Source organism: Pinus tabuliformis, chromosome 7 (genome assembly GCF_031772625.1).
Source record: "Pinus tabuliformis cultivar Carrire ecotype Pingquan chromosome 7, CPIR1, whole genome shotgun sequence".
Taxonomy (NCBI): domain Eukaryota; kingdom Viridiplantae; phylum Streptophyta; class Pinopsida; order Pinales; family Pinaceae; genus Pinus; species Pinus tabuliformis.
The window spans coordinates 1305514112-1305530055 of NC_142293.1; the positions used below are offsets into that span (position 1 = coordinate 1305514112).

Consider the following 15944-nt stretch of genomic DNA (forward strand, 5'->3'; position numbering starts at 1 on the left):
TTTAATCAATATTTCAATTCATATTATTTTAATTTTTTTTTGACTAATCCACAAAAAAATTTGAATCTGAAAAAAAAAACATAACACTTCACTTCATTATCATGGTGATTACCCATTATACTACCTCCATGAAAGTTATATATAGATAAAGATATATATCCAAATAATTTATTATATTCAATTATTTTATTATTCATATTTATTTTTTCTATTTATTAATTCATTATAAATATAATCTCATCTAAATCTCATTTTCTACATTGATTTTTTTTATCATTTATAAATTCTCGCTTTATCAACCACTTAATTTATTTATTCAAAACATGATATTATATTTTGTAAATCTTTATTTTTCCAAACACAAGATTTACTTACTTAGAATATACATAAATCTCATTTTCTATTTTCATATATTTTATTATTTAAGAATTCTCACTTTATCAACCACTTTATTTATTTATTCAAACTAGTAAATCTTTATTTTTCCAAAGACAAATTTACTTACTCAGAATATACCTAATATATTAGCGAGAAGCTTCATTTTCTCAACCACTTCATTTATTTATTCAAAGCATAGATAATATGTTGATTGATTAAATTAATTAATATTGTGCATTTGGTCAATCTCACGATTCTACCCATGTGAGCGAATCTACTATTTATTATAAAACTATTTCTTTATCGCTCAGATACAAAATAAAATATTAACAAACATCTATGGATATAGGGATACGAGCTGTCAATAGAAAACATGCAGATAGACTCGATTTATTTATCCTTTTCTTTTGGATTATTCAACATGTAGATTGTATTTGTTAAATACCAAGAAGCCCAAAAAAATCAAGGGAGAGCGTTGAAAGATCTCTCCTTGGAGAAATTGCAGACCTTGATTACTATCAGGTTCACATCATATTACTTATTAGATTGGGATACTAAAGTTTTTTCCTAAGATTAGTGTGTACTAATAATGTGTAGTGTTTTACCGTTATTTCAGTAATAATATCAAAGAATACTATAGAAATGATCTAATATTCTTTAATTTGAATTTGAATTTGCATGATTACTGCTTTATAAGAAAAATATAGCATATTTTATCCCTCTCAGATTTTTCATATAACTATATGCTTACTCCCATAAAAATATGCCTACTCCCATATCAATAGGGTGTATTTTTTTTATTCTCATGTTTCAAAGATTCTTGTAACATCTCCAAATTCAATGAGCTTGAACATGCCTATTCATGCATGTTCACAATCTATCGCTCAACTTATTCTATTTGGTATTTAGTATTTCTAAATTTTTCTTCTTTCTATTCTTTTGAAATTATTTTAATTATGATTAGGTTTTTTTTGTAGTTGAGTCATTGAGTAGCCTTGATTCTATAGGATATGTTACGAAGTCTGGTTGAGCTTCTATATGTACTTTAGGTGGGTGAACAAATGTGATTTAGGTAAGATCATTCCATTATTTCTTATCTATTTCAATATTTTTACAGTGGAAAAAATTCATAGAATCAACTTGTGTTTTACTTTAACCAATTTTAGTTTGGAAAATTGGGGTTAAAATCCTTAAGGGCCATTTTGAGGTATTAAGCAACAATTTTTGGGTTAAAGTTTTCCTAGTTTTAGTTAATACTCTTTAACATTGATTTATATCCATACATGGGGGCTTTACTCAATGAACCTCTGACATATCACATGCATTCATGGCATATTAAACACTACCCTTAATTTGACTAAATATTGGAAAATATCTCTAAAAATCACAGTATTTAACCCCCTACCAATACAAACCCAATACACCTTCTCAATTTAAAAACCACTACTTTCACTACATATTGTAGGTATCTATTTTTTCATTAACATTTTCTATACCCCTTTATATTTTTTCATTAACTTTGGGCTCCATTTTTTATACCTATTAATATGAAAGCCCTCTACCCCGCTATATATCCCCGAATATATTATGTCATATTTTCCTCAATAAATACCCCCCAATATGAACCCACGTGATATGGTATTTCTCCCCCAGTGAAGCCCCTATGCACCCATAGGCTTTTTAAGTGGCACAATTATAGCATCAATTCGAGCTTGTATGCAAAAGTTTTAGTTCCCACATGTTAACCTACCGTGTTGACCACCATGGTATGAGAAGATTCCACATAATACATGTCACTCATGCATATTGGGCTAGCAACATGTGGAATTTCAAGAAGATTCTATAAGGTCAAAAACTATAACTCTAATTAAGGGTTGAAGAGGTAAAAACCTTACCCCTAGATGCCTATCGAGCAATACCAAATATTGGGCCACTAGGAGGAGAGGGGTTTTCATTCTATGCCATTGTATTTGTTCAATATTTGACAAGATAATTTATCACTAAGAAGATGGAGATTAGAATAAAAGGGAATGGGACTTTTTAGTAACTAAATGGACCATAGATCTCACGTTACTCAACAAATAGTACCTATTTATTCAATTTTACATATTTCTAAACTAAATAAAAGAGAGCAAAGTGACCTCAACTTCTAGCCAGGTTTTCTCCCATATGGGTTTTTAAAGGTAAATCTTTTGTTTATTTGTGAAGAGTGGTGTGTATGTATTTTTATATTCTCTATTTTCAATATTTCAGCTAATTCATACATTTAAGCATAAAACCAGTAACTAAAAAATATACAATCTAAAGGAAATTAACCTTCACAGTAATGGTTTTAGTATTTTATCATATATGTTAGGATAAATTATTCTAGCGGAATAACCATGGAAGTTTATGAATCATATTGTTATCATAATAGTTTTATTTGTGTTGTTTTGTGACACGTATGAGGGATCCTAGAATTAGCTTAAGCACAAAGTCATAAAACATTGGTCAAATTTGATGATCATGTTGAAAATAACCCTCATGATCTAGGAGGGGAAAGATTTGTAAGGTTGGAAGAACAAGTTTCCAACATCAATTACAATATGAACCTCATCATGGTGACTTGAGCAAGAAGGACTGGACCATTTGTAGAGTTTTGAGTTTCATATTATTTTTTTTATCAAAGGGGAAACCCAAAGATAACTAAGACCTAGAAAAGGATCCAAGGAAAGAACCTAAGGAATCCTTGAGTTCAAGTGTCATTAACACATCATATTCTTTTTTCGATATCGAAGTTTCAAGGAGGCGTAAATCCATATCAAAATGAGATCAATGCATTAGAACATAATAATTGGTTGCAAAAAAAAGGAGTTTATTTTAGTTTTCAACATATACATGAAGAACAAAAGATATTATTTGTCAGACATATGTTTGAGGTCCATGCTTTAACCTAGTGGGAAAGCCATATGAAAACACTTAGCCTAAAGGGTTATCAACTAGTAACCAATTGGGAAGACTTCAAAACCATCATTAAGTACCAATTCTTTTGTATCATGTATCTATAGGACTAATGGATCTGGTGGTATTACTTCATGCAAAGGAGAGCACATATCCATCAAAAGTGGTGCCATAAATAAAAATGGTTGTACAATATCCTCCACCTCCTCCTAGGGGTAATAAGGGGAAATGATAATATGGTCCTAATAACAATGTGTAGGTCCTCATGTTACATTCTCACATGTATTTTACCGCGAGAGAAAAATCATATGACCCTCCTGAGTCAAGTTCTACTTCTAAGGACTTGACCACCCCTTTCTCTTCCAGTAGATCTCTCACATTAGATAATCCTATGGGATTGCTATATCACCCACTTAGTGGTGCAGTCTAAAAGTCAACAAACAATCCCGATGCGTGGGCTTCCCAACATTATAGTATTATTGAAGAGTTAGCCAAGGCATCATGTGTCATGTCTTCCTTAGAGGATTTTCAGCCCTGCATCATGTAGTAGAAATCCTTATTAAGTACAATTGGAGGGGTGGATCCCTTGGAATATGCCTAGGATCATTCAATGAGTTCCTTGTCCTCCCTTTATGTCTTCATAGTCCTTGTCATGGAGCCACAGTAGCTCACAAGACCACTCACTTTTTATTTCCTCTGGTTATTCTTAATAACACTATGAGTCTAGGTTTTTGTTGTTATCATCAATATTTAGGAGTCTCATAGTTAAAATTTGTATGGCATGGCCCCATCATGGCACACCATATGATACCTCAACTCCTCCATGAGTTCATGTACGGGAATCCTTTTCTTTTGTCTGAAATAGGCACACCTTGACATGATCGTTTTGATTGAGTTGTGATTGTACCTTGTACATAGAAGTGTGTGTGTTGTTTTGTATCCTTTTGGTTTGATGTGTGATGTGAGAATTTTTCTACTATATAATTTTTGAGAAAAAATACCAAAAAATTCTAGGGAATGAAATATTCTAGAAAAGATATATGGATGTTGGTTAGAGATGACTAATCTGATGCTCTCAATGCCAAACAATACACTAAGTATGGATGTTGGTTAGAAAAGAATAATATGACGCTCTCAATGCCAAACAATACACTAAGAACGAATGGAGGAGGCATATTCCTAGTGTTGAACCAATGTTCGTGCTCCAACAAGCTCAAAATGAAGGGCCTAAGATATGCAAGAGGGTCAAAAACGTAATGATGACTACAAATAAATATAAGGAGAGAAATTTGTTGATAACACTTCATATTATTTTCTTATGCCATACATAATACACTAGGATTATATTTAAATTTTTAAATTAATATTAAGTTTAAAATTTATTAAATTGGATAATAATTCATAAATTCAAAATTTGTCTTCTCAATTATATGTGATGAGTCTCCCATAAGGTTTTTCTAACCACACCTAGGCACATAAAGGCTATATTAAACCTAACTTTGTATAGTTGGCAGAGATGGCAAAGTTGATGAGTTAGATGTGGCAACCATGAAATACCTCCACAGTGTTCCTCATAAATCTGCAGATCTTATGATAGGAGGAAGATATCATATACTGAAGAAAACAATGTTATTGGTGAATGTGTGGGTGATAGGAAGGGATCCTGATGTTTGGGAAAAAGATGCTTCAGAGTTCAAAACGGAAGGATTTATAGAGGAATTATGTGGACATAATGATTATACAAACCTAACAACTACTCAAGACTACCAGATGCTTCCATTTGGGGTAGGAAGGAGACAATGCCTAGGGCCCCTATAGTTATTCCCACAATTTCACTTGCATTGGCTCGATTGCTGCACACTTTTAATTGGAGTGGTGAAAGTGATCTGTCCCAACTAGATATGAAGGAAGTGCATGGAATGTCTCTACCGAGAGAAATTCCTATGTTTGTGTTCCCAAGATTGAGGTTGCTATTAAGTTGTGTTTAGAATTTGAAAAATTAAGAACGTAGAGATTTGGTGCAACTCGCACCTTCCAGCCAACTTTAGCGTAGGTCAGTAGTTTCTTTAATGTGTTGTTCCTAATGGTTCTGTTAGATGTTATGGTGATGTATTGTGCTTAGTTGTGCAATGAGAAGTTATGGGGATTGTGAATTTTGCATTATGTTTAAATAAGTTATGTAAACTATTCATTTAAATTGTGTATCGATGTTACTAAGTCTCAAGCTTTTTGGATGATTTATTATGAAGTTCCTTACATAGTTGTAATTTGCATTAATATAATTTAATTTTTAATAATACTTCTTACTACCTCTTTCTTATGCAAAAAATGATTAATTATATATATATATATATATATATATATATATATATATATAACATATTTTAATACAATTTTAAATTATTATAATATTAAAAATTAATATTAATTTAACATAATAAAAACGTTTTTTATAAAATTAAAATAAAATATTTTAATTTTAAAATGAGTTATGTTTTTGGGTAAGTGGTATTGATAAATCATGGTCTTGACTCATTGTATTCTACCAAAACTTATTTAAAAATCAATAATATTTATAATAAAATAAGAATAAATATTCATTATTAAAAATCTTGTTATATTATAACAATTATATTTAATTTAAAAAATATTATATAATAAAATTAAAATATATATAATAAAAGTGTATACCAATCTCTTTGAAAAAATTATAAATTAAAAATATACTAGCATTTGCACCACATGTTGCAAAGAAAACGCCGTAAGGCAATGATGAGAAACAATAGCATAGAAGAAAGAAGTCAAAAGTTTATGCAATTTTGTTTCTTTATTGATGTTTTTTTTATCATATGTTATGTTTCAGGGAGATTCCAATGGGGATATCTTCAAAGTGAAGGATTTATGAAATATTTTGAAATTTTTCTGCCCGGAACTAGGGAGAACACTAATGTAGAAGTGATAGCAATGTCTATGGTAGACATGGAAGAAATTACAAAGAGATATTCCCAATTGTGAGATAAAAGGGAAAGTTGGTTGTATGGTGAATTTTGGTGCAATGAGCTCTTCTTCTTCAAGTACTTCCCATGGCCCTGTTGTTCCAACAGGCTCTGCAAAGATGAAATTGATTGAAGAGCCCCTTATAGTGGGATAGGATAAATCATTTTTGATTCTCGAAAAGCTGGGTTTTGGACAAGGGTGGATCCGGAAAAACTCTTCTTTTGAAGACGCTCTTCAATAGCCAAAAGGTACGCAATAATTCTAAGGATGGTTTATTACTTTGGCTCACTGTTTCCCAAAGTCCCTCTTTTACAAGTCTTAGAAATGCACTCCGTACCCAGATAGCCACACAAAAAATTTAAATTTTGGCGAAAATATGAACGAAGAAGAGGTAAAGCGATGGTTGAATCAGACAGTGCACCAAAGCACCGGGTTTATTATGTTCTTAGATGATGTATGGGGATGCAATGCTGCAGAATTGTTAGAGGAATTAGGTGTACTGTGCCCTGTAAGGAACCACTCTACCTCCAAAGTCATTGTGAGTTCCAGGGTTCGCGCTGCACTCTTAAAAACAGGTGTCGCAGATGAATACACAATAACAATGAAGGACTTGTTGGAAGATGAGAGTTGGAAGTTGTTTGCTTGTCACACTTTTCCATATAATAAAGGAAATCTGCCAGCAAACATAGAAGAGGGAAAAGCAAAGCTTGTGTGTAAAAGGTGCAGAGGGCTTCCCCTCGCTATCAAAGTGGTTGGCAGGGCAATGGTCGGGAGTACTCATCCACAACAGTGGGAATGGGCTGTCCAAAGGCTGCCAAACGTGGACAGTGTGTACAATTGTGATAGGTTGAGTTATGATGCACTTGGCTATGAGGATGCTGACCTGCAATTGTGCTTTTTATATGGAAATCTGCCAGCAAACATAGAAGAGGGAAAAGCCAAGCTTGTGTGTAAAAGGTGCAGAGGGCTTCCCCTCGCTATCAAAGTGGTTGGCAGGGCAATGGCCGGGAGTACTCATCCACAACAGTGAGAATGGGTTGTCCAAAGGCTGCCAAACGTGGACAGTGTGTACAATTATGTTAGGTTGAGTTATGATGCACTCGGCTATGAGGATGTTGACCTGCAATTGTGCTTTTTATGTGTAGCTGTAAACATCTTGGAAGACGCAATCGTTCATGTCCAGTTGGCGATTCAGGTATGGATAGGGGAAGGCTTACTTGCCAAGAAGACGTTGGAACATGAGCATCGACCCGCTTATGATCCATTCGAGCTGGGAAGATATTATCTCAATATTTTAGCAGATCGTTGTTTGATCGAGCCAATGATGAGAGACTTTGATGGGCAAGTACTCTGTTTCAGGGTGCATGACTCCCTGCGTGATATGGCAATCCGAATCGCAGAGGAGGAAGAAAATTTCTACTGCCGTGTGGGTAATGGTTTGACAGCTGTGAATGAAAATGAGTGTTTGGGCCGCATTCGGCTTTTGTTGAGCAAGAACAGATTGACTTCTTTCCCCTAATCACATCGTCTACACAAATATGCTCGTTGCTTCTCAGTGGAAATCCATATTTAACAAAGATCCCAACAAGGGTGATCAGGAGTATGATCTCCCTTAAGGTGTTCTCTTTAAGTGGGACGTCATTGAAATCATTGCCAAAGAGTATTGGGTGTTTGGAGCAGCTAATATATTTGGGTTTAAGACACATGCCCATCAATACGTTACCTGCATCTTTTACCAGTCTTGTAAATCTGGAGATCCTTGATCTTTCCTATTCTTCCATCCAATAATTACCATCCGCCATCCATATGCTGTGATCTTTAAGGAAATTAATCTTGGAGGGATGTAGAGATCTGCAATTTCTACCTCCCTGTATCTCAGGGCTTACCTCTTTGGAGCATTTGGAAACTTATGGTTGCAAGGTTTTTTTGGAAGAAAGATAAGGATACCAGATGGAAAAAAAACAGCTTTTATCAACAAATTGGCAAGTTTAACACAACTTAAAACATTACAACTACAAAATAATGAGGAAATTATTAGTGATGGCACACTAGGAAAGATGACTCAAATGAACTCCCTCACATTGTCACTCATAAAGCTGGAAATTCTACCCAACGATATAAGAAACATGTCAAAATTGAGAAGACTGGTATTATTAGAATACTTTCACTTGGTTAAAATGGATTATAATTTTTATGACTTTCAATATTTGGGCTATCTTAAATTTGTTGGTTGTCATTTCTTGGAAGAACTTCCACATCTACATAAACTCAAGGGTTTGAGGCAATTGGAGATCATTGAATGTCCTAGAATAAGTTTGTTTCCAACAAAATTTGGTCGCAAAGGAGCATTTCCTCTTATGGAAAAATTTTCTCTTGCTTGGCTACCTACATTAAAGGAATTGCCTGTAATAGAGAAAGGTGCAATGGCTTCACTTAAAATATTTACTACAATGGCATGTACAACATTAAATATATTACCAGAGAGTTATATGGATCTGAAGACACTTCAGAAAGTAAGAATTTTTGGTTGTCCAATAAGAAATATAGGAACTAGAGAGAACACTAATGTAGAAGTGATGGCAATGTCTATGGTAGACATGGCAGAAATTACAAAGAGATATTCCCAATTGTGGGATAAAAGGGAAAGTTGGTTTTATGGTGAATTTTGGTGCAATGAGTTCTTCCTCTTCAAGTACTACCCATGGCCCTGTTGTTCCAACAGGCTCTACAAAGATGAAATTCTTCTTCAAGTACTTCCCATGGCCCTGTTGTTCCAACAGGCTCTGCAAAGATGAAATTGATCGAAGAGCCCCTTATAGTGGGATAGGATAAAGCATTTTCGATTCTCGAAAAGTTCCGGAAAAACTCTTCTTTTGAAGACACTCTTCAATAGCCAAAAGGTACCCAGTAATTCTAAGGATGGTTTATTACTTTGGCTCACTGTTTCCCAAAGTCCCTCTTTTAAAAGTCTTAGAAATGCACTCCGTACCCAAATAGCCACACAAAAAAATGTAAATTTGGGCGAAAATATGAACGAAGAAGAGGTAAAGCGATGGTTGAATCAGACAGTGCACCAGAGCACCGAGCTTATTCTGTTCTTAGATGATGTATGGGGATGGAATGCTGCAGAATTGTTAGAGGAATTAGGTGTACTGTGCCCTGTAAGGAACCACTCCACCTCCAAAGTCATTCTCAGTTCCAGGGATCGCGTTGCACTCTTAAAAACAAGTGTCGCAGATAAATACACAATAACAATGGAGGATTTGTCGGAAGATAAGAGTTGGATGTTGTTTGCTTGTCACACTTTTCCATATAATAATGGAAATCTGCCAGCAAACATAGAAGAGGGAAAAGCCAAGCTTGTTTGTAAAAGGTGCAAAGGGCTTCCCCTCGCTATCAAAGTGGTTGGCAGGGCAATGGCTGGAAGTACTCATCCACAACAGTGGGAATGGGTTGTCCAAAGGCTGCCAAACGTGGACAGTGTGTACAATTGTGTTAGGTTGAGTTATGATGCACTCGGCTATGATGATGCTGACCTGCAATTGTGATTTTTATATGGAAATCTGCCAGCAAACATAGAAGAGGGAAAAGCCAAGCTTGTGTGTAAAAGGTGCAGAGGGCTTCCCCTCGCTATCAAAGTGGTTGGCAGGGCAATGGCCAGGAGTACTCATCCACAACAGTGGGAATGGGCTGTCCAAAGGCTGCCAAACGTGGACAATGTGTACAATTGTGTTAGGTTGAGTTATGATGCACTCAGCTATGAGGATGCTGACCTGCAATTGTGCTTTTTATGTGTAGCTGCAAATATCTTGGAAGACGCAATCGTTCATGTCCAGTTGGCGATTCAGGTATGGATAGGGGAAGGCTTACTTGCCAAGAAGACGTTGGAACATGAGCATCGACCCGCTTATGATCCATTCGAGCTGGGAAGATATTATCTCAACATTTTAGCATATCGTTGTTTTATCGAGCCAATGATGAGAGACTTTGATGGGCAAGCACTCTGTTTCAGGGTGCATGACTCCCTGCGTGATATGGCAATCCGAATCGCAGAGGAGGAAGAAAATTTCTACTGCCGTGTGGGTAAGGGTTTGACAGCTATGAATGAAAATGAGTGTTTGGGCCACATTTGGCTTAATCACATCGTCTACACAAATATGCTCATTGCTTCTCAGTGGAAATCCATATTTAACAAAGATCCCAACAAGGGTGTCAGGAGTATGATATCCCTTAAGGCGTTCTCTTTAAGTGAAACATCATTGAAATCATTGCCAAAGAGTTTTGGGTGTTTGAAGCAGCTAATATATTTGGGTTTAAGACACATACCCATCAATAGGTTACTTGCATCTTTTACGAGTCTTGTAAATCTGGAGATCCTTGATCTTTCCTATTCTGCCATCCAAGAATTACCGTCCACCATCCATATGCTGAGATCTTTAAGGAAATTAAGCTTGCAGGGATGTAGAGATCTGCAATTTCTGCCTCCCAGTATCTCAGGGCTTACCTCTTTGGAGCATTTGGAAACTTATGGTTGCAAGGTTCTTTGGAAGAAAGATAAGGATACCAGATGGAAAAAAAAAGCTTCTATCAACAACTTGGCAAGTTTAACACAACTTAAAACATTACAACTACAAAATAATGGGGAAATTATTAGTGAGGGCACACTGGGAAAGATGACTCAAATGAACTCCCTCACATTGAAGCTGGAAATTCTACCCAACGATATAAGAAACATGTCAAAATTGAGAAGACTGGTATTATTAGAATACTTTCACTTGGTTAAAATGGATTATATTTTTTATGACTTTCAATATTTGGGCTATCTTAAATTTGTTGGTTGTCATTTCTTGGAAGAACTTCCACATTTACATAAACTCAAGACTGGTAAAATTTTGTTACTGGATGGCATATAATAGACTCAGGTGGCCAACAGACTTGGTTTCCCATTTGGGCAAGTTGAGGCCACCAAATTTTTGTACATGGAACAACTTGTTTTATAAATAGAAAGGCCAGACTTGGTTTCCCATTTGGGCAAGTTGAGGCCACCAAATTTTTGTACATGGAACAACTTGTTTTATAAATAGAAAAAGAAGGAACTCCCGTAGCTTACAAAAAAAATATACACTTTCTACAAGTTAAATATTAAATTGATGATCGATAGACATACATATTTAAACTAAATGGTGGATGGGGTGGATGGGGATGTGTTGATTTTTTTCTAATTTAATGGATGACTAGGATTGTTGCGGGGTGAATATCCATGGAATATCCTTTGTCTAAGTGCAGGATCAACGGTTGTGGGAGAAAGAGAGAAGAAGTGATAAAGGGAAAAGGAAAGGAAAAAAATAAATTTAAATAATTAATTTGAACAGACACCATAGTGGAATTCTTAAATGAAAAAACTAAAAAAACTAAAAATAAAATAACTGTTCTGAATTATGAAAAGGAGGGCTTATCCAAAAATTGGAATTCTTCTAGTCAAGAAAGAGGGAAATAGTTAAAAATTATTTATATTCCAAGAATGGGTATAACAAATAGGAAAACTCATGAACCTGGCTGGGGGGTTTATTCCTCATTTTTTCTTCTCGAAGAAAAGAGAAGAAAAAAGAAGTGAAAAAGAGGAGTTTCTTTCCAGAATAAAGATATACTTAGATGGCTAAAAATGCCGAGGGGCGTGAACCAAAGAAATGAACAAATAAAAACAAATGTTGGTTACCTAATATCCTTGCAAGGCTACTGTCTAAGATAAATACAATAGCTGCCTAAAACTAGTGGGAGATAAATCTAATGTGCCTTGTGGTGGAAAATATCTCTGCTTAAGGGTAAATATATAGAAACTTGTAGTTTGCAAGGAGTTTCTACTCATATCGCTGGAAGAATTTCTTCCAAGCTTAGGGGAAGTGAGTGACGATTATTGTCTGGCTAATGGTCTGGCTAATTGTCGGGAGGCTCGAATAGACCCTTGCTCGAATAGACCCTTTACCTTTTAGTGTTTTCAGATATGTTCTTACCTTTAAATATAAAGATAAAAGAGATCTTTATTTTGTTATAAAATTTTGTATACATATGAAATCCTTGCATAGGGAATGAAATAAAGAGAGACAAATTGTGTACAGCAATAGAGTTAATAATCTTATAGAAATTTTCTTCAGCGCAAGATATATATAAACAAAAAAGGCAGTTAAACCTGGTAAGATATGTTAGTGTAATATCTCTTACCGATATGCGGGGTATGGACCAAACTTAACAAGAAGCATGTATATATTCGATGTGCAAGGGAACCTGTAGGTTCCAATTTATCAGAACACAAATTTATATGTATGTTTTGTTGAAATAAAATTGCATGTGTATGTATGTTTCGTTGAAATAAAATTGCATGTGTTTCTTTATTGTTTAGAAAGAAAAAAATGGTATTTGGGACTAATGCAGGCAGCTTGTTATATATATACATGTCTATTATTTGTAAGAAGTACTTAAGTTTGAAAAAAAAACAAAAACAATAGCGTGTTGGTTGTGGAGTGGATACTTTCTCAATTTTAGGAACAGTAGCAAAAGAAAAATAAAAAAATATGTAAAGGTGGGTTATCAAGGACTCTTTTCACCCAGGTTAGCCCCAGGACTACTGAGTCGAGTGACTTTGAGCCCAGGGGCAGTCCTATCCTACAGAAAATTGTATATATATATATATGGAGAAATGAGGAGAAAACGAAGTTGCATGTAAAATATTTTCACCATAGGAGGGTTTGTAAATACAAAACGTGACCATTGTTATTACCACTAAAAAATGAGCAACTACAAGACCTACCTAGCTATTCTAATCATGAGGCGAAAAGAATTATAATAATGGAATTAGAATAGACGTATACAAAAGAGAGTAATAGAAGACACTCTCATTATTGCATGTTTAACATTTATCATGTTATGCAATGGAGCCAATACAATTAGCATTTCTAAAACAAGGTTTAGCAAAAAGACAGTTCAACCAAAGAATAACTCCATTTCAAAATAACACTATATATCTGTAGCTAGAAGATTTATGGTAGCTTAAAACAAAATAAAATTTCTAGAACCCATGCGTATATATATAAATACATGAGAAACATTCTACAATCCTTAATTAAAAAACAAAATTATGCATAGTGTTTAAGTTCAAGGTCGGGAAGGTCGTAATTTAAATTACAAAAAATTCCAGGTAGGGGTTCCAACCCTGAGGGTTTATGAATCCCATCAAACCAGAAAACTGGACACGGCCTCTATTTACAATTAAATAATCTTTAGTCAACCCATAATTTGAGAATCTAAATTCTCGGAGGAAAAACTTGGATGAGACAGAAAAGAAAATTTCAGAGTGGATCTCATCGATTTCATACACCTGAGAGTAACGACTAGAAACCCCAAAGTAAATTTTACGACTAGAATTCACAGCGTAAATTTTACCACTTACCAAGAAACCCCAAAGTTAGGGAGTACTTCCCCGTAGTCACAAATTCATGAGAGTGTGATCCGGTTAGTATCCAACTTCATTACCTGATTAGAATTGTATATAAACTCTGACAACAATGAAAATAGTTCATTAAGAAAAACAACCGGAAAGGAGGTTGAATTTTACAAAAGCATGCCCTTTATAAGCTCGAGTTGTGTACGCAGTAATGTGCAGTCGTCTAATCACCATGGGAAGGCTCCACTACTATGTAGAACCCTGGGATGGGTGCAACCATAACGAAATGCACCAACTGAGGGAAACCCTTCTTTCCCCATGATAGAGAAGGAGGAATGAGACGATGCGGCTACGACAGGGATATCAATATTACTGTTCGCCTGAGCCGATAATTCCCCAAATTGTTGGTGTTGGTGTTGAAATTGCAGCCATTCCGGTTGCTGCAGGTTTTGACCTGCAAGAACAGAATCCATTGCAAATATGGTCAAGCTGCCATTGTTGCCCCGGTTCAGGCCATCCTCCTCCTCTTCTTCCTCTTCATCTTCCCGCTGTCCAAGGCCCGTCTGTGCAAGAAAATTCTCCACCGCCGCGGCCTGAGTAGTCTGAAAATTAGGCCTGTGAATGTCTCTCCAGACTTGATCAAGACTTCCCCCGGCTGCAACGCTCACCTGGCGCTGCATGGCACAAGGTGGGGAGCTGAGAAGGTGGGTAACTGTATCGATCTTCGCCGGAGTTAGTAACCACGTGGAGGTATGGATAGTTGCTGGTTAATCTGACGGTAGAAGATGCTTCTATCGTCTAACATAGATAATCGATGGTTCATAATCGTCCACGGTAGCAGCTGGGGGAGATAATCGATGGTTCATAATCGTCCACGGTAGCAGCTGGGGGTGTTCATTCCAGAGGGAACGCCTTACGGCGTAATTACAATTATAATTACTCTATTAAATTGTATGTAAATATAAATTTGGTTAGAATATATAAATATTTGTTAAAGTTATATATATATATATATATATATATATATATATATATTCTTTTATTAATCGCATATTTCACTGTGTTATGGACTCACCTTTATTTGTGATAAGGCTACATTGGTTCTCTATAGGTTGTATGGGTTTCCAAGGATTGTTATTAATCTCTGTGGTTCGTATCAATCTCCGTGAGGCTCGTTATTAATCTCTGAGTGGCGCATATGTATAAAGCTCTGTTGCTTGATTTCTATACCTCTCTGGTTCAAATTACAGTGACTCGCAGTTTGATAGCTCATTTCTATGGCTCACTGTGTATAATCTTTGTTCAAGGTATTCTTTGTATGGTAATTACTATGGCTTGCATTGTTTCTGTTTTATGAGGCTTGCATTTCTTTACGTGGCACGTTGATCTTTGTGGTATGGCTCATTGATCTTTATGGTATGACTCGTTGATCTCCTATATGCATCAATGATCTTTGCAACTGGTTAATATCTCTAAGTAGAAGATCCTTATCTTTGTTGACGTGTAGGAGACCCTATTCTCTAATGATGCAAAATCTTGTAGGTTGTAGTGCAGTGATATATATACTCAATGGAGGAAACAATTCTAATAACCCTCTTCAGTTAGGGTAATATAATTTTATAAATGAACAGGAAAATTCAAGTGGTATTAATAATTATATTAATGATATCTTTTAATAAGAAAATGAAATAAAAAAAATATCCAAAATGATCTTATTAGATTAAGTGGTATTTTAACCTGGTTTTAACTTTATTGGAAAATTATGGAAATTTTGGTAAGATTTTGATAAAATTTGGCAGAATATTTTGTAAATCTAGGTTATAATTATCAAACTTCAATATTTTAGGTGCTTTAGGAGTTTTTGATAGTGCTGAATCCATTTCCACCATAAAAACATAATTGAACTATTTCTACTCTCATATTTTTCCAAAAAAATTATCAAATTCCAACCATAACTATTTTTAATTTTTCAAAAAATTTGTCACCTTTGATAAACAGGTTTTAGTTTGAATAACCCCAACCAAAAAAGTTCATTAACCTCACAAGTTCTAACCCATACTTGCATATGATCTCCTTTAAAGTGGTCAACACCGAACTTTCAGGTATAAAATCGTGCAACTTAACACATGTTTTTTTTTTTTCCCTGAGGTAATCAATTAAAAGAACAAAATTACGTCGCAATCTTTTAGAA

General features: G+C 35.0%; 2 protein-coding genes across 2 annotated transcripts; both read left to right on the top strand.

Annotated features, from left to right (window-relative positions):
* The first annotated feature begins 6691 nt into the window (after positions 1-6691).
* On the top strand, positions 6692-7834 carry LOC149252297 (putative disease resistance protein At4g27220). Its single transcript, XM_089454118.1, has 2 exons — positions 6692-7325; positions 7461-7834. Exons 1-2 carry the CDS (start codon positions 6692-6694, stop codon positions 7832-7834), a joined length of 1008 nt encoding a protein of 335 aa, XP_089310244.1.
* A 1510-nt stretch (positions 7835-9344) lies between these two features.
* Positions 9345-9863, top strand: LOC149252298 (putative disease resistance protein At4g27220). The gene has a single exon (XM_089454119.1). It carries the CDS (start codon positions 9345-9347, stop codon positions 9861-9863), a length of 519 nt encoding a protein of 172 aa, XP_089310245.1.
* The last annotated feature ends 6081 nt before the right edge of the window (positions 9864-15944 follow it).

Bases quoted from the DNA above. Each gene is read 5' to 3' on its own strand.
- LOC149252297 (XM_089454118.1), top strand. From the start codon at position 6,692: ATGAACGAAGAAGAGGTAAAGCGATGGTTGAATCAGACAGTGCACCAA. The intron at 7,326-7,460 runs GTACTCATCCAC...TTTTATGTGTAG, and splicing joins TGGCAGGGCAATGGCCGGGA to CTGTAAACATCTTGGAAGAC.
- LOC149252298 (XM_089454119.1), top strand. From the start codon at position 9,345: ATGAACGAAGAAGAGGTAAAGCGATGGTTGAATCAGACAGTGCACCAG.